The sequence below is a fragment of the Pseudophryne corroboree genome, chromosome 6, assembly GCF_028390025.1.
Source record: "Pseudophryne corroboree isolate aPseCor3 chromosome 6, aPseCor3.hap2, whole genome shotgun sequence".
Taxonomy (NCBI): domain Eukaryota; kingdom Metazoa; phylum Chordata; class Amphibia; order Anura; family Myobatrachidae; genus Pseudophryne; species Pseudophryne corroboree.
Window position 1 is genome coordinate 210,089,540 of NC_086449.1, and position 24,053 is coordinate 210,113,592.

At 46.2% G+C, this 24,053-nt stretch overlaps 1 protein-coding gene across 1 annotated transcript in view; it reads left to right on the forward strand.

Annotated features, from left to right (window-relative positions):
* The window catches only part of LOC134931882 (protein FAM169B-like), an 89,225-nt gene that overhangs the window by 50,183 nt on the left and 14,989 nt on the right, over positions 1–24,053 (forward strand). Inside the window, exons 5-6 of the mRNA XM_063925714.1 lie at positions 2,013–2,098; positions 12,359–12,536. Of these exons, the coding sequence (XP_063781784.1) occupies positions 2,013–2,098; positions 12,359–12,536 (264 nt within the window). The remainder of the gene's footprint in view (positions 1–2,012; positions 2,099–12,358; positions 12,537–24,053) is intronic.

Here is a 24,053-nt window from a genome sequence, read left to right on the forward strand (position 1 = left end):
AACCATTACAGGAGGTGGACGTAAAATATCTTACGTGGAAGACTGTCACACTGTTGGCCTTGGCTTCAGCAAGACGTGTGTCGGAGCTGGGGGCTTTGTCTCACAAGAGCCCCTATTTAATTTTCCATGAGGACAGAGCTGAACTCAGAACTCGTCAGCAATTTCTTCCAAAAGTGGTGTCAGCACTTCACATCAACCAACCTATTGTGGTTCCGGTTATCACCGACACTTCCGCTGCTTCAAAGTCTTTGGCTGTTTTCAGGGCTTTGAAGGTATACGTAAAGAGGACAGCTCATCACGGGAAATCCTACTCGCTGTTCGTTATATATGATCCCAATAAAATTGGGTGTCCTGCTTCAAAGCAGACAATTGCACGCTGGATCAGGCTCACTATCCAGCATGTTTATTCCATGGCAGGTTTGCCGGTTCCTAAATCTGAACAGGCCCACTCTACTAGGTCGGTGGGTTGTTGCTGGGCGGCTGCCCTCGGTGTCTCGGCTTTACAGCTCTGCCAAGCGGCTACTTGGTCTGGTTTGAACACTTTTACTAAGTTCTACAAGTTCGATACTTTGGCCTCTGAGGACCTTCAGTTTGGTCAATCAGTTCTGCAGGAACCTCAGCACTCTCCCACTCGGTTTGGGAGCTTTGGTACATCCCCATGGTACTAAATGGAACCCCAGTATCCTCTAGAACGTAAGAGAAAATAGGATTTTAATTACCTACCGGTAAATCCTTTTCTCGTAGTCCGTAGAGGATACTGGGCGCCTGCCCGGTGCTTCGTTCTTCCTGCACTGTTAGTTGGTTAAGTATTGTTGGCTCAGATGTTGCTGTTCCTGTTTAAAGTTGGGTTAGCATAGCTTTCCTCTGTTTGTGTGTTCTGGTTCGGAATCTCACCACTATCTTTATCTATCCTTCTCTTAAAGTATGTCCGTCTCCTCGGACACAGTTTCCTAGACTGAGTCTGGTAGGAGGGGCATAGAGGGAGGAGCCAGCCCACACTATCAAATTCTTAAAGTGGCTCCTAGTGGACCCGGCTATACCCCATGGAACTAAATGGAACCCCAGTATCCTCTACGGACTACGAGAAAAGGATTAAGAGGTAGGTAATTAAAATCCTATTTTTTCCCTCTTTTCTGTAAAACAACTTTGTACTTTGCAAGAAATGCCCGCATTCCACTTGATATATCCTATTGGCCAGTGTAGGTGTCTTCTTCCTGAAAACGCTGCCATCTTGATCAGAAAACCAATGAGCTATGCCAGAAATCTAGGCGCACCAGTGTATAATGGCCTTCATTCTGAGTTGATCGCTCGCTGACGTTTTTCGCAGCGCAGCGATCAGGTGAAAAATCTGCATTTATGCGCATGCGCATGGTACGCAGCACGCATGCACTAAGTACTTTCACACAAAAGTTTGTACTTTTACCCAAGCTCGAGGAACGCTTTTCAGTCGCTCGAGTGTTCGTAGTATGATTGACAGGAAGTGGGTGTTTCTGGGTGGCAACTCGGCGTTTTCAGGGAGTGTGCTAAAAAACGCAGGCGTGCCAGCCAAAAACGCAGGAGAGGCTGGAGAAACGGGGGAGTGGCTGGCCGAATGCAGGGCGTGTTTGTGACGTCAAACCAGGAACTAAACTAACTGCAGTGATCGCAAGATAGGAGTAGGTCTGGAGCTACTCAGAAATGGCATGACATTTTTTAGTAGCAATTCTGCTACTCTTTCGTTCGCACTTCTGCTAAGCTAAGATACACTCCCAGAGGGCGGACGGCTTAGCGTGTGCACTGCTTCTAAAAGCAGCTAGCGAGCGATCAACTCGGAATGAAGGCCAATGTCACCAGATATGGATTTGCACTGTGCCTAGCACATGCTTTCTGGATCAGGCCCAGAGTGTGCAAGTTTCAAACAAGATTGTAAGTCATTAAACTTGTGCTCAAATGCCTCAGCCATGTCAATCCCTTTGAAATTTCCCTGTAACCTGTACAATTATTCTGTAAGACCTTTATGTTTGTCTTCCCAGTTCTCGCAGTGTATTTGGATGGCAAGTGGTGGGGAGTAGATGACATCTTGCAGACATGCGTTCCAGTTCAAGAAGGTCTGAAGCAGGTAAGTGTTATGTCAGTAGCTTCTTACAAAAATGAAACTTGAATTGTATTAAACTATACCCATCACATGCATTTGGGGCTTGATTCAGAGATGGACCCTGTCACATGGCTGCTTCATATTTGGACCCAAATATAAAAAATAAGAATATGTTCATGCAGCAGTAGGTGTCTTGTTTAAGTAGATGCCTCCGGTCTGCTTCTGGGTTCGCTGCTGTGTCCTAAGGCACAGCATCAGATCACTCTGCAAAACCATTGGCCATTTGAGTGAGCCTGAGGCAACTCAGACTGGCTATAACAGCTACATAGCCACGGTCAGGAAATCTATGTCAGAAGATGCAGACCCTGGCCTCAGCGCTCCAGAAACCAGGGGCAGCATTATTTCAGGAGCGCTGGCCAACACTGCCCCTGTCCCATTCCCAAATGAACGCAGCCTCACAGACAGGCTGCGGATTTAGGGACTTAAAAACATAGAAATATAAAATTTTACAGCAGATAAGAACCATTTGGCCTATCTAGTCTGCCCCTTTTTTACCATATTTTTCTCTAGCATCCATAAGGATAGTATCCTTAAGGGATATTGGGGAGACTTAGTACGAAGGGTATAGACGGGGTCCAATGGAGCCGGTGCACTTTAAATTTCTTCACTGGGTGTGCTGGCTCCTCCCCTCTATGCCCCCTCCCATAGGCAGTTTAGTAAACAGTGCCCTCAGGAGAGGATGCACATCTCTGCAGCTCCAGAGAGTTTTCTTCAATTTCTTTTAAACGTTTGTTGTTTGGGCAACAGCATACCTGGGGGGCGGTCACCGGCCTTGCGAGGTGCAGAGCCGCTTCCCCGCTGCAGGACCATCGTCCTGAGGGGGGGTTGTTCAGCGGGGCACTGCGCCTTGGCTGTCACAACGGCAGCACGCCGCACACCCCAAACATATGCCTTAAGGTGACGACTGTGGTGAGTACAAACTGAGAGCCCCGCTAGGAGAGTCCCCCGGTTCAAGTTGCGGCTAGAAGCGGGCACGACATGCGGGACCCTCCTGGGAGGGACCCGCTAGAGCCCTACGTGTAGACTGGCTTCAAACAGCTTGAGCTAGAACTTGTGTGATGTTTTTAAGCAAACAGGAGACATTGCAGGTATAAAAAATCACTGTAGCTCTGCGCCATTGAAGGGGTCGGAGTTAAAGCAGAGCGTGACTAGAGGCATTTTGGCGCCTTCCTCTACTTAATGCAGCCACAGACAGCACACTCAGCGCTTCCTGCCTCACAAGACACACTGGAAAACTGGTACAGGTTGTAGCAAAGGGGGAGAACCGCTATTGTACACTATCTGGGTCCTCCACAGGACAGAAATTAAGGGCAGGCTTGAAAGTATAGCTGTCTGTGTGTATGTTTATGTTCTTGTGCTTAGTGTGAAACATGGGTAAACACAAGCTGTGCAGTGTATGTTGTCACACTAGATTTTCTCCACTATCATCTGATTCTGTTTCTTGTTCACAATTCAGCCAATCTTCACAAATCAGTGAAAGGGCTGGGGGAGAGGGTCCAGAGCCCTCCTGGCAAAGGGTCTCTTAAAACTAAGATGTCTGATATGTCATCACAGCTCACTGCAAATGTACAGAAAACTCAGCTACTACAGCAGGCTGTTGCAGATTTAGCTGCTAGGGCAGATGTTACACAGCTCCCCCTCTCATGCAGCACCGCTGAAGCATGGTTTGCTTTGATTCAGATGAGGAAATACAGGAGGATGGGGAGGACTTGGATCCCGTTAGTGGGGATTCCGATTCTGCTCAGGGTATTGAACCCCTCATACTGGCTATACGAGATTTGTTAAAGCTCCCTCTACAGGACGCTGCGTCACAGCAGTCATTTTTCTTTACACAAAACAAGCCTAATGTCACTTTCCCTGATTCTACACAGTTAGATGACTTATTCAAATTAGCCTGGAAAAATCCAGACAAAAAATTCCAAGTGTCAAAAAAGTTTTTGCGCCCTTTCCCATTTGCTCCTGAAGGTAGGAAATTTTGGGAAGAACCCCCAGGGGTTGATGTATCAGTCTCTCGACTGTACAGAAAGGTGGTCTTTTACTATAAAAGAGCCTGAGGACAGAAAAATAGAGGCTACACTCAAATCTATTTACATAGCAGCAGGTGTATCGCAAAGGCCGGTCATAGCGGGTTGCTGGATGACCCATGCTATTCATTCATGGGCCACTCATATCCAGGAGGGCCTCTCCGGGGCTATGCCTCTGGTCACTACGGTGACCCTCCTAAGGCACATTCAGGAAACTACACGCGTCCTGTGTGATTCTCTGAAGGAGATGGGGAATATTAATGCTAGGACTTCTGCCATGGCAGTGTCGGCGTGCAGGGCTTTGTGGTTGCATCAGTGGATAGCGGACGCAGAATCAAAGTGCAGTGTGGAATCCCTCCCTTTTTAAGGGGAATGGCTCTTTGGGGTTGAGTTGGATACATGGTCACTGCTGGGAAATCCACATTTCTCCCCTCTGGGGCCCTGCCGGCTAGGCATTCCTACCCGGGGCCGTCTGTTCAGTCCTTTCGGTCTAACAGATTTCGTTTTAGGGCCAGAGGTGCCTTTAATTCAAATAGAAGCACCAGAGGTAAGTCAAAAAGACCTGCAACCGCCGGTTCTCAGGAACAGAGCACCAGTTCTGCTTCCACTAAGTCCTCAGCATGACGGTGCCCACCCACCCTGAGGAGATCTCGAGGTGGGAGCCCGACTGCGTCACTTCAGCCGCATCTGGGAAAGCTCCTGCCAGGATACCTGGATAAGGGACTTCATTTCTCAGGGCTACAAGCTGGAGTTCGATGGTGCTCCTCCTCAACGATTTTTCAAATCAAGCTTACCAGCTTTGGAGGATATGCAGGCTACGTTGCAACAGGCCATTCGAAAGTTGGTCCAGTCCCATGTCATTGTCCCAGTACCGATACCACAACGAGGCAGGGGTTATTACTCCAACCTGTTTGTGGTTCCAAAGCGGATGGCTCGGTACGGCCCATTTTGAACCTAAAGTCCTTGAATCCTTACCTAAAGAATTTCAAGTTCAAAATGGAATCCCTGAGGGCAGTGATTGCGGGTCTGGAAGAACAGGAGTTTCTGGTTTCCATGGATATCAAGGATGCCTACCTTCATATTCCGATTTGGCCACCTCATCAGGCTTTTCTGAGGTTTGCCGTACTGATCGATCACTACCAGTTCCAAGCACTACCCTTTGGCCTGTCCACTGCTCCGAGGGTATTCACGAAACTGATGGCGGAGACGATGTTCCAACTCCGGGTCCTGGGGGTCAATGTTGTCCCTTACCTGGACGATCTTCTGATAAAAGCAAGATCCAAGGAGCTTTAATTGCTCCATATCGACCACACTATCCAACTTCTGTCACGCCATGTGGGGATTCTCAATCTACAGAAGTCCCACCTGGAACAGACTCAGCGGCTCCTGTCCTTGGGGATGTTACTGGATACGGTAGCCCAGAAGGTGTTCCTCCCAGAGGATAAGGTGAGAACACTTCAGGAGATGGTCTGCATGGTGCTCCGAACTGCTCGGGTATCCATCCATCTTTGCATCAGATTGTTGGGAAAGATGGTCACCTCCTATGAGACGATCCAATATGGGAGGTGCCATGCCAGAACATTTCAATTGTATCTCCTGAGCAAGTGGTCCGGATCACATCTACAGATGCACTGGATGATACAGCTGTCCCCTCAGGCCAGGATTTCCCTCTTGTGATGGCTGCAGTCCTCCAATCTCCTGGAAGGCCGGAGTTTCGGGATTCAGGATTGGACCCTCCTGACGACGGATGTGAGTCTGCGAGGATGGGGAGTTGTCACCCAAGGGGCTCAGTTCCAGGGCAGGTGGTCAGCCCATGAAGCCCTCCTTCCGATCAACATTCTGGAACTTCAGTGCTCTGCTTCGGGCCTCTCCTCTCCTCATGCAATCTAAGTTCAGTTGGACAACGCCACAGCAGTGGTGTACATCAATCGACAAGGAGGGACAAAAAGCAGAGCCTGCATGCGATAGGTGTCAGAGATACTCCTCTGGGCGGAAAGAAATGCAAGAGCAATGTCGGCAATCTTCATTCCAGGAGTGGACAACTGGGAAGCGGACTTCCTCAGTCGTCACGACCTCCACCCTCAGGTGTTTAGGCAGATCACCCACCAGTGGGGCTGCCCACAGATAGACTTGATGGCTTCTCATCTCAACAAGAAGCTTCGCTGATATTGTTCTTGAACCAGGGACCCTCAGACGAGGGCAGTGGATGCACTGACGTCGCCTTGGCCTTACCGGCTGATCTATCTGTTTGCCCCGTCTTGGCAACGGAGGGCGTGGTACGCAGATCTTCTGGACATGTCCGTCGAAGACCCTTGGCCTCTACCACTAAGAAGCGATCTTCTTAAACAGGGACCGTTCATCTACCTGGACTTACGGCGACTTCGTTTGACGGCATGGAGGTTGAGCAGAACATCCTAGCTCACAAGGGCCTTTCCAAAAAGGGTTATTGCTACCATGGTTCAGGCCAGGAAACCTGTGACGACAAAACACTATCATCATATCTGAAGAAGATTGTCTTGTGCGAGGAATGCACCTATTGACCTGCAGTTCCACCTGTGACGTTTCTTACATTTTTTGCAGGCTGGTGTGGATAAGGGCTTGCGTCTGGGTTCCATTAAGGTCCGGTTTTCAGCTCTCTCCATTTTCTTCCAGAAGAAATTGGCACTGTTGCCAGAAGTTCAGACCTTCTTGCAAGGGGTACTCCACATACAACCTCCTTTTGTGCCGAATACAGCTCCCTGGGATTTGAATGTGGTATTGGAATTTCTACAGTCCTCTTGGTTTGAGCCTCTGATGACTGTAGAAGACAAGTACCTCACGTGAAAGACTTCTGCTAGACGTGTTTCAGAATTGGGGGCCTTATCGTGTAAAATTCCATACTTGTTCTTTTATGAGGACAGAGCGGAGCTCTAGACTAGACAGCAGTTCCTGCCAAAGGTTGTCTCTGCGTTTCACCTGAATCAAACTATTGTGATTCTGTCCAGTTCTGACACTTCTGCTTCTCCTGAGGCATTGGATGGGGTGTGAGCCTTGCAGATCTATGTCAGGCGGACGGCTCGGATTAGAAAGAGGGATTCCTTGTTCGTACTTTATGATGCACAGAAGAAGGGTTGTCCTGCTTCGAAGCAGTCCATTGCTCGTTGGCTTAGGCTTACTATTCAACAGGCCTATGTATTGGCAGATTTACCTGTTGCCAAGTGTCTGAAAGCCCACTCTACAAGATCTGTAGGCTCTTCCTTAGCGGCTGCCCGAGGAGTCTCGGCCTTGCAACTATGCCGAGCTGCTACCTGGTCGGGAAAGAACACCTTTGTGAAGTTCTACAAGTTTGATACCCTGGCCAAAGAGGATACCCAGTTCAGGCAGGCAGTGCTGCAGCAGTCTCTGCACATTCCCGCCCGTTCTGGAAGCTTTGGGACATCCCAATCGTACTAAGTCTCCCCAATATCCCTTATGGATGGTAGAGAAAATAGGATATTAATTACCTACCAATAAATCCTCAGTGCGTTGAATTTTCTGCAGGTTCTGTGTTATGTGGTTACCTGTTCAGCTGTTGCTGTCATTGTTACGAGCCGTTGCTGGTTGTTATATGTTCGTGGTGTGCTGGTATTAAATCTCACCACTCTATGTTGTCATGTTCCTTCTCTCATACTATATATGTCCTTTCTCCATCGCGCACTGTTTTACCTATAACTACCTGTGGGAGGGGGCATATAGGGGAGGAGCCAGCACACCCAGTGAAGAAATTTAAAGTGCACTGGCTCCTTTGGACTCCATCTATACCCATCGTTCTAAGTCTCCCCAATATCCCTTATGGACTATGAGAAAAGGATTTACCGGTAGGTAATTAAAATCCTATTTTCCTCAAACCATATTTTATCCTTATTTCTGTGTAAGGATATCCTTATGTCTATTCCATGCACGTTTAAACTGCTCAATTGTCTTAGCCTCTACCACTTCCGACGGGAGACTAATCCACTTGTCCACTACCCTTTCTGTGAAGTCATTTTTCCTCAAATTTCCCCTGAACCTACGCCCGTCCCAGTTTTGCTAAAATAGCAAAATTGTAATTGAAGCTGAATGAGGTCCCTATGTCGGTGTGAGAGTTTGGACAATGGAAGGAGTAAGGCAATTCCAGGTTTTTCCGAGTTTTGCACAGAGGGACAGACACAAGGTTTCATTGAACAAGACAGGGTAATTTGGGTAAGATGTCTCTTGGGTTATAGAGGGCACAAGGTCTTTTTCTTCTAGCAAAAGGATTGGACTATAACACTACCTACTGTACGACACAATGTAGTAAAAAACTTGAAACATATAAAATTAGCACATGTTAGAATTAAACACTACCTACCAAACAATGTAGTAAAAATCTTTAAACTTATAAAAATAGCACGTTAAGGACAGTCCTGACATCCTCTCATTGTCATGTATAATTTAAGACTCCTCTCCTCCTGATTATCTTGTCCCATTACCACTGACTTCTCCAGGGGCACTAAAATCAGACTTGCCTTCAAACGTGTTGTAAAATTAATTTCTTCATAGAAACCTACCAACTTCCAAGAAATGTCCAATTTATGCACTCCCCATCTATATTCCCCTCATCCTCTTAAGACAAAGGGGTATATGCAATTGCGTTTTTGGATTCGACACAATTCGACAGTCGAAACCCTCCCGCCGGGACCCGAATTCGACATATTCAATAAATAACAGATTCGACAGTCCCGCTGTCGAAAACGGACCAATTGACGAATAGTTGGCGGCCACGTCATGGCACTCTCCTGATTGGCTGTGCACGCCTGAGCTGTCACTCAGGCGGCGCACTCGAGATACATGTAGTGCATAGGTGCTCCATTGTATCCAACGGTGGGAACTTTGCGGTCAGCGGTAGACCGCGAGGTTATGTGAGGTCACTCTTGTGGTCTACCGCTGACCGCAAAGTTCCCACCATTGGATATAATGGAGCGCCTATGCGCTACATTGTATCTCGAGTGCGCCGCCTGATTGACAGCTCAGGCGCGCACAGCCAATCAGGAGAGTGCCATGACGTGGCGCTCCCTGATTGGCTGAAGGGACCCTCTTTGACAGCAGTCATGGAGGGTCCCGCCAGTCGTGGAAAGGGGTCCCATGTGTAAACATGGGACCCCTTTCAGTGCATGGTCCGGGTTCTTCGTTTTTTTTTTTTTTGCCAAGTACGTGGATTACAAACAAGAACAGGACCGATCTACACTGGATTGTTGTGAGTATAATTTTATTTACAGGTACCCCGTGAATTCTACGTGGAGAAGGGGACCGACTCTTCGTGTCAACATAGGTACGTATGTATGTATGTATGTTGGTGTGCATGTATGTAATAAAGTTGTACTGTCACGGTGTGTGTATTGTTTTTATTTGGGTATTTTTTTTGTAGTAGAACTACAGGTACCAGCGGGCCCGTTTCCCCCCCGCATGCTGGTACTTGTGGTTCTCCAAGTACCAGCTTGCGGGGGAGGCTTACTGGAACTTGTAGTTCTGCTACAAAAAACAATATTCTTTTTTTTGACACATGGCTATCAGCCCCCCATCCGCCGCCCTTGGATGGGGGGGACAGCCTCTGGCTTCACCCCTGGCCCTTGGGTGGCTGGAGGGGGGGACCCCTTGATTTAAGGGGTCCCCACTCCTCCAGGGTACCCCGGCCAGGGGTGACTAGTTGGGGATTTAATGCTACAGCCGCAGGGACCTATATAAAAGTGTCCCCCGGCTGTGGCATTATCTCTCTGGCTAGTGGAGCCCTGTGCTGGTGGGAAAAATACGGGGGACCCCTACGTATTTTGTCCCCCGTATTTTTGGCACCAGGACCAGGCACAGAGCCCGGTGCTGGTTGTTACAATACGGGGGAACCCCTGTCATTCCCCCCCCCCATATTTTTACAACCAGGACCGGCTCAAAGAGCCCGAGGCTGGTTATGCTTAGGAGGGGGGACCCCACGCATTTTTTTTCAGGAATTTTAACACTTTCACACCCCTTCCAACCTAAAAACATGCACTGATCTCTCCATATTATTGAAGTTAGTAAAAAAAAATAATATTCTTTTAAAAATCGATTAAATAATACTTGTGGCTCCTAAGGACAAACCAAGTAGATAATCCCTTCTAATATAAATAGATATGCTATTAGCAATAAAAAAAGCCAAAAAAATCATGTTTTAAAATTTTTTATTAGATCACGACAGGAAAATGAGGTGGAATGAAATTGACGAAATGACTGTCGAAAAGCACTGTTGTCGAATCGACATTCTTCAATTGAATATACTTTTGTCGAAAAGCCGCATTTTAACATTGCAGAGATGTCGAATTGAAAAAATGTCGAATTGCAAAAAGTCGAAAATGAAACGGCAGTTTTTTTGTCTAAAAGTACTGTATTGCATTGTCGAATCAAATTCAACAGGTTTTTTGTGTCAAAAATTACCCGTTTTTCGACATTTTCGGCAATTCGACCGCAATTGCATATACCCCTTAATGTAATAGATCCATGTTTGGCAAAAGGGATGATATTTATTCATTTACCGATTTTGCTTCAGGGTTTAAATTGGCATTTTTTTAAAAGCAAAATCAGGTTGCTTCTTTGCCAAATCAGGACCTATCACATTTGGCACTTTGGGTCTTATTCAGGTTTGTTAGCAAACAAAAAAAAGCAAGCAACTGGGCAAAACCATGTGCACTGCAGGTGGGGCAGAAAGCCCTAAGTACCACAGATTTCTGTTCTCACTCCTTGAGGCTCAAACAGAAATCTGCATCACTGCTACAAGCCTGTGGTAATGAGCGCAGCTAAGTGAGTCTGGCCCTTAATGTATCTAACACCTACATAGAGTGAGGTGGGCATTTTGTAGGATTAAACAAAATTCATGAGAATGCAACCTATTAACTCATAGAAACATTGAATTTGATGGTAGATAAGAACCACTTGGCCCAACTAATCTGCCCATCACATACAGTAGTAATTGACTACTTTGCCGGAACAGCCGGAAGGCTCCTGAAAATCAGGTGGTACTCCTGGCCCCCGGGAAGGTGGGCAAATTTCCCCTATCCGGTCTCCACTCTATCTGCCCCAGATCCACACCATCCACTGTAGCCGCGCCTCCGCTGTACAATGACGGGAACATGCTGCCACGTCCTCTGCACAGCCTAGTCTACAGCCTCATGCCCCTGAACCAACCCCCTGTGCCCTGCAACGCTGGCTGATCTGGCTGTTCCCTCCTTCCGGAGAGGGACTTCTGAAAGTAGGTAAGTATGGCCCATGGACACACACTTACACACCATGGTTAATTTTATGGGGAGCCAGTTAACCTACCAGTATATTTTTGGATTGTGGGAGGAAACCACAGTACCTGTAGGATACACACGCAAGCACGTAGAGAATATAGAAACTCCACACAGTTAGGGCAATGGTGGAAATTAAACCCATGACCTCAGTGCTAACCAGTGCACTATCGTACTGTCACTAGGCTATAATGACACTTAAGGCCAGTACTCACCGGCAGATGTGGGGAGAGATGTGTGCTGAGCGAACCGCTCAGCACACATCTCTCCCCCCACTTAGCACAGCGCGATGTGTGCTGAGCGTGCGGGGGGAGACGGGGGGCCGCTCATTTCACCCAGTGGGTGAAGTCAACGACCTGCTAGATTGGCCTGCATGCAGGCCAATCTAGCACCAGCGATAGCGATGCGCGGGGCTGCGCATCGCTATCGCTGTGAGGGGTACACACGGAGTGATCGCTGCTTAAAATCTAAGCAATCTAGTTAGGCATGAAGCACTCCAGTGATGTTTCAATTCAATAATTGTTTGCTTTGTTATGATAATGAGCCAAGGCCATAAATTGGCTGTCTGCATTGTATATAGGCATTAGGTACTTTTTAATACACTTTGCAATAATGCTTTACAGTATATACATTAATAGCAGCCAGCTCAGAAAGGTGATAGCTTTTCAGAAGTGAGAACCTCAAAGTCCTGTAATGTATCCTTAATTTAGCAGTTACATGACTCACTATGACTGATTAGGCTGTCCTAATGTTATTTCACTTCAATTTCACAATTTTCCGGAGAACCTGACTCACAGATCAATCTGTACGTTAGATGTGACACTAAAGTGAGAACTTTTCTTGTCAGCAGCTTGTGATTCATTAGGAATTGATACATCCTCTTAGTAATCGTGTTTGTCATTCCCCAGGTGCAGACATTTGGAGAAAGGATTGTCCTCTTCATCCTGAACTGCTTGGTGTGTGGGTTTGTGCAGGGAGGTGCCTCAGAGAACGGGGTCTGCTTCCTTCCACACACTGCAGGGGAGCTGGCTAAGATCCTATGGCATCACGGAGAGGCTTTGGCATTTTATACATACAAAAAGAAAGGTGAATGCCAAAAAATGTCACTTTATCCAAATTTAATTTTCCTTCTCCTCTAGTGGGCACAAACATTTCAGTTGTGTCATGTGTGACTGCTTAACAGGATCTGTCAGTGGGAAAAACAATGATAGAAAGCACTTGATTTGTAAAATATATCTTTTTTTTTTTTTTTAAAGAAGTCTATAAATTTGCATAATTATATTATGAGTTTTAAAATATTAATTTAACTTCAAATATTTGAAATGAGAAAGATATGATAGACTAATCTTCCTCGCTAGACATTCATCGTCTGCAGATACGCTCTGTCAGTCCCTCCATTGGTTACTGGTATTCTACCATATTAAATATAAAATACTGTACTTTTACTTACATACAAGGCTATTAACCAAACTGCACCAACATACATCTCTTCACTCATCTCAAAATATCTCCCTACCCGACCTCTCCGCTCTGCACGAGATCTGCGTCTCTCATCCACACGCATTACTTGTTCACACTCAAAATTATAGGACTTTGTGTGGGCTTCACCCACTCTGTGGAATGCCCTCCCACGCACAATAAGACTCACCTCTAGTCTCCAAACTTTTAAACGTTACCTGAAAACTCACCTCTTCAGACAAGCCTATCAAATTCCAGACCCACCCACATAACCTTCAGTGCTTCCCTATCTAATTACATCCTCTCTGTACAGTACACATAACCTCACATATCGTGTCTTTCTTTACTCTCACACCCACCTGACACTAGGCCAACATTGCTGGGTGACCATATCATACAACTCATTAAGAACCTAGCAATCTGGTGGACCATTATGCAATAGGTATCATCTATCCTTGTGTATCAATGCCTATTTCCCTATAGATTGTAAGCTTGCGAGCAGGGCCTTCCTACCTCTATGTCTGTCTGTTTTTACCCAGTTTTGTTCTATTACTGTTGTTCCCCAGATTTGTTCTATTATTGTTGTTCTAATTGTAAAGCGCAATGGAATATGCTGCGCTATATAAGAAACTGTTAATAAATAAATAATGTATTATTTGGAAATGGCAAAAAGTGCAGCTTCAAAGAAAATGAAGGTAAATCGCACAATATGGAAATTTCAAGGAATTTAGTAGAATTTACCGACAGTCAGGATCCTGGCGGAAGAAATACCGACGTCAGAATCACGACAGTCAAAATAACGACATTGAGCGCAGCATGCCCCCTTGCGGGCTCGGTGGCGAGTTTAGCTCGCCACACTATTATATTCCCCCTCGGGTGGTGGCGTGGACCACCATCCTAGTGAGAATACCGGGCGGCGGTTGGGATTTTGAACGCCAGCATTTTGGCTGTTGTTGGGATTCCAGCGTTGGTATTTCGACCGCCGGTATCCCAACTGTCGGGGAATTAACTGCATCCCGTTTCAAGTACTAATTCAGGGCATGTTTATTGTGCAGGAACCGCAACATCACAACATGTCATTAAACCTGAAGGTTTTAATGTCTCACTTCATACACTGTAAATGTGAGAAAAGAGGTTAGTCCTCTATTTTCCAACCCCAGACATATCTACCAATACTCAGAGCCATGTTGGCTCCTCCACCTTAGCGGTCCAAATCAAACATTAGAAATGGACGGGACTATTTATCAGCCAGTTGTAGCTATTTAAAAGCCGTTGCGCATTGTATGATAAAGGGTGCTCTAGCTATTTAAAACTTGTTGCGTATGATAAATAGTGCTCCTGCCGATGAGCTCCTAATTGTCACGTTTGAAAAATGATAGGAGCTGATTGGGTGGAGCACAATTTCTTTGCACTACAGTTTACAGACTACAGTCTTATCAGATGTCCCATCTGTATTGGTTGTACAGATTGGGAGGTATGGTCCTTCTCAACTAACTGTCCCCTTTCCTTTTACTATACAAAGAAGATGAAAATACTACTCTCAAAGTGAAAGTTCTCCTACACTGAGGCTAGCAGGACTCTACTACCCCTGTGAAAGTCCTGGATGTTTTGCCTGACCTCAAAAACCACAGTAGATGTAATTCTCTCTCCTTCCATCCTTTGCCTATCCTGGGTGAAAACTCCCAGAATGAGATGAGAAAAGATCCCATGTATTTGGTAGAGATGAGCGCCTGAAATTTTTCGGGTTTTGTGTTTTGGTTTTGGGTTCGGTTCCGCGGCCGTGTTTTGGGTTCGACCGCGTTTTGGCAAAACCTCACCGAATTTTTTTTGTCGGATTCGGGTGTGTTTTGGATTCGGGTGTTTTTTTCAAAAAACACTAAAAAACAGCTTAAATCATAGAATTTGGGGGTCATTTTGATCCCAAAGTATTATTAACCTCAAAAACCATAATTTACACTCATTTTCAGTCTATTCTGAATACCTCACACCTCACAATATTATTTTTAGTCCTAAAATTTGCACCGAGGTCGCTGTGTGAGTAAGATAAGCGACCCTAGTGGCCGACACAAACACCGGGCCCATCTAGGAGTGGCACTGCAGTGTCACGCAGGATGGCCCTTCCAAAAAACCCTCCCCAAACAGCACATGACGCAAAGAAAAAAAGAGGCGCAATGAGGTAGCTGTGTGAGTAAGATTAGCGACCCTAGTGGCCGACACAAACACCGGGCCCATCTAGGAGTGGCACTGCAGTGTCACGCAGGATGGCCCTTCCAAAAAACCCTCCCCAAACAGCACATGACGCAAAGAAAAAAAGAGGCGCAATGAGGTAGCTGTGTGAGTAAGATTAGCGACCCTAGTGGCCGACACAAACACCGGGCCCATCTAGGAGTGGCACTGCAGTGTCACGCAGGATGGCCCTTCCAAAAAACCCTCCCCAAACAGCACATGACGCAAAGAAAAAAAGAGGCGCAATGAGGTAGCTGTGTGAGTAAGATTAGCGACCCTAGTGGCCGACACAAACACCGGGCCCATCTAGGAGTGGCACTGCAGTGTCACGCAGGATGTCCCTTCCAAAAAACCCTCCCCAAACAGCACATGACGCAAAGAAAAAAAGAGGCGCAATGAGGTAGCTGTGTGAGTAAGATTAGCGACCCTAGTGGCCGACACAAACACCGGGCCCATCTAGGAGTGGCACTGCAGTGTCACGCAGGATGTCCCTTCCAAAAAACCCTCCCCAAACAGCACATGACGCAAAGAAAAAAAGAGGCGCAATGAGGTAGCTGTGTGAGTAAGATTAGCGACCCTAGTGGCCGACACAAACACCGGGCCCATCTAGGAGTGGCACTGCAGTGTCACGCAGGATGTCCCTTCCAAAAAACCCTCCCCAAACAGCACATGACGCAAAGAAAAAAAGAGGCGCAATGAGGTAGCTGACTGTGTGAGTAAGATTAGCGACCCTAGTGGCCGACACAAACACCGGGCCCATCTAGGAGTGGCACTGCAGTGTCACGCAGGATGTCCCTTCCAAAAAAACCCTCCCCAATCAGCACATGATGCAAAGAAAAAGAAAATAAAAAAGAGGTGCAAGATGGAATTGTCCTTGGGCCCTCCCACCCACCCTTATGTTGTATAAACAAAACAGGACATGCACACTTTAACCAACCCATCATTTCAGTGACAGGGTCTGCCACACGACTGTGACTGATATGACGGGTTGGTTTGGACCCCCCCCAAAAAAGAAGCAATTAATCTCTCCTTGCACAAACTGGCTCTACAGAGGCAAGATGTCCACCTCATCTTCACCCTCCGATATATCACCGTGTACATCCCCCTCCTCACAGATTATCAATTCGTCCCCACTGGAATCCACCATCTCAGCTCCCTGTGTACTTTGTGGAGGCAATTGCTGCTGGTCAATGTCTCCGCGGAGGAATTGATTATAATTCATTTTAATGAACATCATCTTCTCCACATTTTCTGGATGTAACCTCGTACGCCGATTGCTGACAAGGTGAGCGGCGGCACTAAACACTCTTTCGGAGTACACACTTGTGGGAGGGCAACTTAGGTAGAATAAAGCCAGTTTGTGCAAGGGCCTCCAAATTGCCTCTTTTTCCTGCCAGTATAAGTACGGACTGTGTGACGTGCCTACTTGGATGCGGTCACTCATATAATCCTCCACCATTCTATCAATGTTGAGAGAATCATATGCAGTGACAGTAGACGACATGTCCGTAATCGTTGTCAGGTCCTTCAGTCCGGACCAGATGTCAGCATCAGCAGTCGCTCCAGACTGCCCTGCATCACCGCCAGCGGGTGGGCTCGGAATTCTGAGCCTTTTCCTCGCACCCCCAGTTGCGGGAGAATGTGAAGGAGGAGATGTTGACAGGTCGCGTTCCGCTTGACTTGACAATTTTGTCACCAGCAGGTCTTTCAACCCCAGCAGACCTGTGTCTGCCGGAAAGAGAGATCCAAGGTAGGCTTTAAATCTAGGATCGAGCACGGTGGCCAAAATGTAGTGCTCTGATTTCAACAGATTGACCACCCGTGAATCCTTGTTAAGCGAATTAAGGGCTGCATCCACAAGTCCCACATGCCTAGCGGAATCGCTCCCTTTTAGCTCCTTCTTCAATGCCTCCAGCTTCTTCTGCAAAAGCCTGATGAGGGGAATGACCTGACTCAGGCTGGCAGTGTCTGAACTGACTTCACGTGTGGCAAGTTCAAAGGGCATCAGAACCTTGCACAACGTTGAAATCATTCTCCACTGCACTTGAGACAGGTGCATTCCACCTACTATATCGTGCTCAATTGTATAGGCTTGAATGGCCTTTTGCTGCTCCTCCAACCTCTGAAGCATATAGAGGGTTGAATTCCACCTCGTTACCACTTCTTGCTTCAGATGATGGCAGGGCAGGTTCAATAGTTTTTGGTGGTGCTCCAGTTTTCTGTACGTGGTGCCTGTACGCCGAAAGTGTCCCGCAATTCTTCTGGCCACCGACAGCATCTCTTGCACGCCCCTGTCGTTTTTTAAAAAATTCTCCACCACCAAATTCAAGGTATGTGCAAAACATGGGACGTGCTGGAATTGGCCCAGATTTAATGCACACACAATATTGCTGGCGTTGTCCGATGCCACAAATCCACAGGAGAGTCCAATTGGGGTAAGCCATTCCGCGATGATCTTCCTCAGTTGCCGTAAGAGGTTTTCAGCTGTGTGCGTATTCTGGAAAGCGGTGATACAAAGCGTAGCCTGCCTAGGAAAGAGTTGGCGTTTGCGAGATGCTGCTACTGGTGCCGCCGCTGCTGTTCTTGCGGCGGGAGTCCATACATCTACCCAGTGGGCTGTCACAGTCATATAGTCCTGACCCTGCCCTGCTCCACTTGTCCACATGTCCGTGGTTAAGTGGACATTGGGTACAGCTGCATTTTTTAGGACACTGGTGACTCTTTTTCTGAGGTCTGTGTACATTTTCGGTATCGCCTGTCTAGAGAAATGGAACCTAGATGGTATTTGGTACCGGGGACACAGTACCTCCAACAAGTCTCTAGTTGGCTCTGCAGTAATGATGGATACCGGAACCACGTTTCTCACCACCCAGGATGCCAAGGCCTCAGTTATCCGCTTTGCAGTAGGATGACTGCTGTGATATTTCATCTTCCTCGCAAAGGACTGTTGAACAGTCAATTGCTTACTGGAAGTAGTACAAGTGGGCTTACGACTTCCCCTCTGGGATGACCATCGACTCCCAGCGGCAACAACAGCAGCGCCAGCAGCAGTAGGCGTTACACGCAAGGATGCATCGGAGGAATCCCAGGCAGGAGAGGACTCGTCAGAATTGCCAGTGACATGGCCTGCAGGACTATTGGCATTCCTGGGGAAGGAGGAAATTGACACTGAGGGAGTTGGTGGGGTGGTTTGCGTGAGCTTGGTTACAAGAGGAAGGGATTTACTGGTCAGTGGACTGCTTCCGCTGTCACCCAAAGTTTTTGAACTTGTCACTGACTTATTATGAATGCGCTGCAGGTGACGTATAAGGGAGGATGTTCCGAGGTGGTTAACGTCCTTACCCCTACTTATTACAGCTTGACAAAGGGAACACACGGCTTGACACCTGTTGTCCGCATTTCTGGTGAAATACCTCCACACCGAAGAGCTGATTTTTTTGGTATTTTCACCTGGCATGTCAACGGCCATATTCCTCCCACGGACAACAGGTGTCTCCCCGGGTGCCTGACTTAAACAAACCACCTCACCATCAGAATCCTCCTGGTCAATTTCCTCCCCAGCGCCAGCAACACCCATATCCTCCTCATCCTGGTGTACTTCAACACTGACATCTTCAATCTGACTATCAGGAACTGGACTGCGGGTGCTCCTTCCAGCACTTGCAGGGGGCGTGCAAATGGTGGAAGGCGCATGCTCTTCACGTCCAGTGTTGGGAAGGTCAGGCATCGCAACCGACACAATTGGACTCTCCTTGTGGATTTGGGATTTCAAAGAACGCACAGTTCTTTGCGGTGCTTTTGCCAGCTTGAGTCTTTTCAGTTTTCTAGCGAGAGGCTGAGTGCTTCCATCCTCATGTGAAGCTGAACCACTAGCCATGAACATAGGCCAGGGCCTCAGCCGTTCCTTGCCACTCCGTGTGGTAAATGGCATATTGGCAAGTTTACGCTTCTCCTCCGACAATTTTATTTTAGGTTTTGGAGTCCTTTTTTTACTGATATTTGGTGTTTTGGTTTTGACATGCTCTGTACTATGCCATTGGGCATCGGCCTTGGCAGACGACGTTGCTGGCATTTCATCGTCTCGGCCATGACTAGTGGCAGCAGCTTCAGCACGAGGTGGAAGTGGATCTTGATCTTTCCCTAATTTTGGAACCTCAACATTTTTGTTCTCCATATTTTAATAGGCACAACTAAAAGGCACCTCAGGTAAACAATGGAGATGGATGGATTGGATACTAGTATACAATTATGGACGGGCTGCCGAGTGCCGACACAGAGGTAGCCACAGCCGTGAACTACCGCACTGTACTGTGTCTGCTGCTAATATATAGACTGGTTGATAAAGAGATAGTATACTCGTAACTAGTATGTATGTATAAAGAAAGAAAAAAAAACCACGGTTAGGTGGTATATACAATTATGGACGGGCTGCCGAGTGCCGACACAGAGGTAGCCACAGCCGTGAACTACCGCACTGTACTGTGTCTGCTGCTAATATATAGACTGGTTGATAAAGAGATAGTATACTCGTAACTAGTATGTATGTATAAAGAAAGAAAAAAAACCACGGTTAGGTGGTATATACAATTATGGACGGGCTGCCGAGTGCCGACACAGAGGTAGCCACAGCCGTGAACTACCGCACTGTACTGTGTCTGCTGCTAATATATAGACTGGTTGATAAAGAGATAGTATACTCGTAACTAGTATGTATGTATAAAGAAAGAAAAAAAAACCACGGTTAGGTGGTATATACAATTATGGACGGGCTGCCGAGTGCCGACACAGAGGTAGCCACAGCCGTGAACTACCGCACTGTACTGTGTCTGCTGCTAATATATAGACTGGTTGATAAAGAGATAGTATACTCGTAACTAGTATGTATGTATAAAGAAAGAAAAAAAAACCACGGTTAGGTGGTATATACAATTATGGACGGGCTGCCGAGTGCCGACACAGAGGTAGCCACAGCCGTGAACTACCGCACTGTACTGTGTCTGCTGCTAATATATAGACTGGTTGATAAAGAGATAGTATACTCGTAACTAGTATGTATGTATAAAGAAAGAAAAAAAAACCACGGTTAGGTGGTATATACAATTATGGACGGGCTGCCGAGTGCCGACACAGAGGTAGCCACAGCCGTGAACTACCGCACTGTACTGTGTCTGCTGCTAATATATAGACTGGTTGATAAAGAGATAGTATACTCGTAACTAGTATGTATGTATAAAGAAAGAAAAAAAAACCACGGTTAGGTGGTATATACAATTATGGACGGGCTGCCGAGTGCCGACACAGAGGTAGCCACAGCCGTGAACTACCGCACTGTACTGTGTCTGCTGCTAATATATAGACTGGTTGATAAAGAGATAGTATACTCGTAACTAGTATGTATGTATAAAGAAAGAAAAAAAAACCACGGTTAGGTGGTATATACAATTATGGACGGGCTGCCGAGTGCCGACACAGAGGTAGCCACAGCCGTGAACTACCGCACTGTACTGTGTCTGCTGCTAATATAGACTGGTTGATAAAGAGATAGTATACTACTAATATTATATACTGGTGGTCAGGTCACTGGTCACTAGTCACACTGGCAGTGGCACTCCTGCAGCAAAAGTGTGCACTGTTTAATTTTAATATAATATTATGTACTCCTGGCTCCTGCTATAACCTATAACTGGCACTGCAGTAGTGCTCCCCAGTCTCCCCCACAATTATAAGCTGTGTGAGCTGAGCAGTCAGACAGATATATAATATATATATAGATGATGCAGCACACTGGCCTGAGCCTGAGCAGTGCACACAGATATGGTATGTGACTGACTGAGTCACTGTGTGTATCGCTTTTTTCAGGCAGAGAACGGATATATTAAATAAACTGCACTGTGTGTCTGGTGGTCACTCACTATATAATATATTATGTACTCCTGGCTCCTGCTATAACCTATAACTGGCACTGCAGTAGTGCTCCCCAGTCTCCCCCACAATTATAAGCTGTGTGAGCTGAGCAGTCAGACAGATATATATAATATTATATATAGATAATAGATGATGCAGCACACTGGCCTGAGCCTGAGCAGTGCACACAGATATGGTATGTGACTGAGTCACTGTGTGCTGTGTATCGCTTTTTTCAGGCAGAGAACGGATTATAAATAAAAGTGGTGGTCACTGGTCACTATCAGCAAAACTCTGCACTGTACACTACTGAGTACTCCTAATGCTCCCCAAAATTAGTAAATCAAGTGTCTCTCTAATCTATTCTAATTCTAAACGGAGAGGACGCCAGCCACGTCCTCTCCCTATCAATCTCAATGCACGTGTGAAAATGGCGGCGACGCGGGCTCCTTATATAGAATCCGAGTCTCGCGATAGAATCCGAGCCTCGCGAGAATCCGACAGCGTCATGATGACGTTCGGGCGCGCTCGGGTTAACCGAGCAAGGCGGGAAGATCCGAGTCGCTCGGACCCGTGAAAAAAAACATGAAGTTCTGGCGGGTTCGGATTCAGAGAAACTGAACCCGCTCATCTCTAGTATTTGGGTCTCTTAAGAGGTTCTACTGGGGAAGAGTGTTAAATAACAAGGCAATAGTGATATTGGGTAGTTGTTGTGGTGAATGTTCACTGTTTTCCAGGCGTAGAAGAGCACAGGTGCAGTTGCTTTATTTATTTTATATTCCTTTCCTATTGTCCTAATGTTCTGGCTTTGGTTCTGCCTTGTGCCCGAAACAGTATAGTTGCTGCATTCATTCTTGTGCTTTATACCTCATTTTCCTATGTTGTAGATTTGCTAACAGATTTGTAACAAAAATATAATTAAAAAATAATTGGCCTCTTCCCTGTTTGTCTTAACATTTTAGCCATCTGTTCATTCTACAAAGATTCTGTATGTGTCTGTACTTAGCATCCATAGTTGTATTCCAGCAGAAAGCTATACCCTTAGTAGACTGGAGGGGAGATCTATCAAACCTTTGAGAGAGATAAAGTGAAGAAGTTGCCCATAGTAATAAATTAGCGTTTAGCTATCATTTATCTAGCACAGTCTATAAAATTACAGCCGTTATTGCCAACTTCTCCACTTTATCTCTCTTGAAGGTTTGATACATGTTCCTCCTGGACACCTGCAGTGGAGAAGAAATGCTCTGCTCAGAAATGGATATTTGGGCCTTCTGGTACTTCCTGGGGGTGGGGGTCATTATTTGTCGCTGGCGATCATGTCGCTTATTGTTGTTTCACTCAAAGTGGGGGCCAATCCTTGTCTGAAGTAAAGTTACCTGGTGCTCCAGCTGTCCTCATTTGAGGTTCATCTTTATCTGGGAGGCCTATATCTCATTGCTGATTTTTTGTTTTGTTCCAGGCAGATTTGGTCTTTCTTCTGCCACTATGGAGGAAATGTAATAGGGTCCAAGTTTGCCGAGGTCCAGGATTTTGGCCGAGATTGCCCGTTTTTTTAAAACAACAATCATTTACAAGACTAAATCAGCCTGGTTTTGCTAGTAAATGATAGCCACTTGAAAAACACAGGCAATCTCAGCTGAAATCCAGGACCTCTGCAAACTCACAATTCCCCCTATGTATCTAGAATCCCCAACACCAGCTATTTGGGAATCTGTCACATGTGAGGAGGTGTAACCTTTCCCTGCACTGTGCGTGTATGTAAGCATTGCTATAATGGAATAGATTACTAATAGGAACAAGTGTTGCATGATAGCGCATACTTTGGTACCCTCTGCAGCTATAAATACTGTTTATATTGTATATAGTTTCTTGGCTTCCACTCTTCGTCTTCCCACTCCTGTTCCTCTGTTGCTATGTTTGGTGTTCCCACACTTGGGTCTAACAGAGCTGCTGTTGCACTGTACGCCTGTCTCTAAAGTCCTAAATTGACCCCTGCCAAACATTAGATGCTTAAATTTATACTGTAACATAAAATAAAAAAAGCCCTCCCTCTCTCTCTAGCCAATGAAACCCTATTGCTGTTGATCTGTGCCAATACTTAATGATATTTAAGTGACCCCTGTTGTCCAATAATGACATGTTTACCCTCAGTCCGAAATGAGATGTCAGCTTGCAAAACATTGTTTGTGAGCTGCCTGTGCAGCATTCCTGCTTGGTGGTGTCAGTGTTTTTAACAAACAGGGTCTTTATTTGGCAGTAAGGTCTCCTCTGGCTTTCCCCGTGCCAAGACCAGCATTAAAGCAGCAGAAATAATCACCTCCTGTTGACTGCCTCATCAGGCAGAGGTGACGATATCCAGTGTGTGTTTTGATAATACACACAGTCTACTGACTAGCTCAGCCGTAGAGTACATGGCCCAGTAGCAAGTTCCATCCTACCTAATGCTATCCCTAGCATTGCAGATACATGACATTAAGGAGTTAATAGTCACCCCTCTCTCCCTACCCTTTGCTACATGATTTTTTCTTAAGTCATTACTCACATGGTCATACTTGTTTTCTTCCTATGAAATATGTGAAGGGTTGAGAAATCTACTATCGAAGTCAATTTAATATACATAATTATGGTGTTGTTGTAGGAAAATAAATGGATTAACTGTGTACACGTTAAGCCAAGCGCTAAATAGCTAATTTACCTAGACACGCTCTCTGCCCTTTAGATGGAATTAGTGTCCAAATGGGGAGATATTTCATATTGCGCTCCCCCCCCCAAAAAAAAAAACCCCAAAACAAACAACCTACACAGACTGGTCTTCCTTGCCCATCTTTCACATGCTTCATATCAGTTACTTCTATTGTTACTAAAGACAGATAAATAGTCAAATAAAATAAAAAGATAATGCACTGCTCGAAATTCTAAAACCATGTAGGCCCTTCCTGAGGGAAACTTGTAGTGCTCAGAACACTGGAACAGCACAGGGGAATCGGATCTCATACAGTAATATATAACTACACA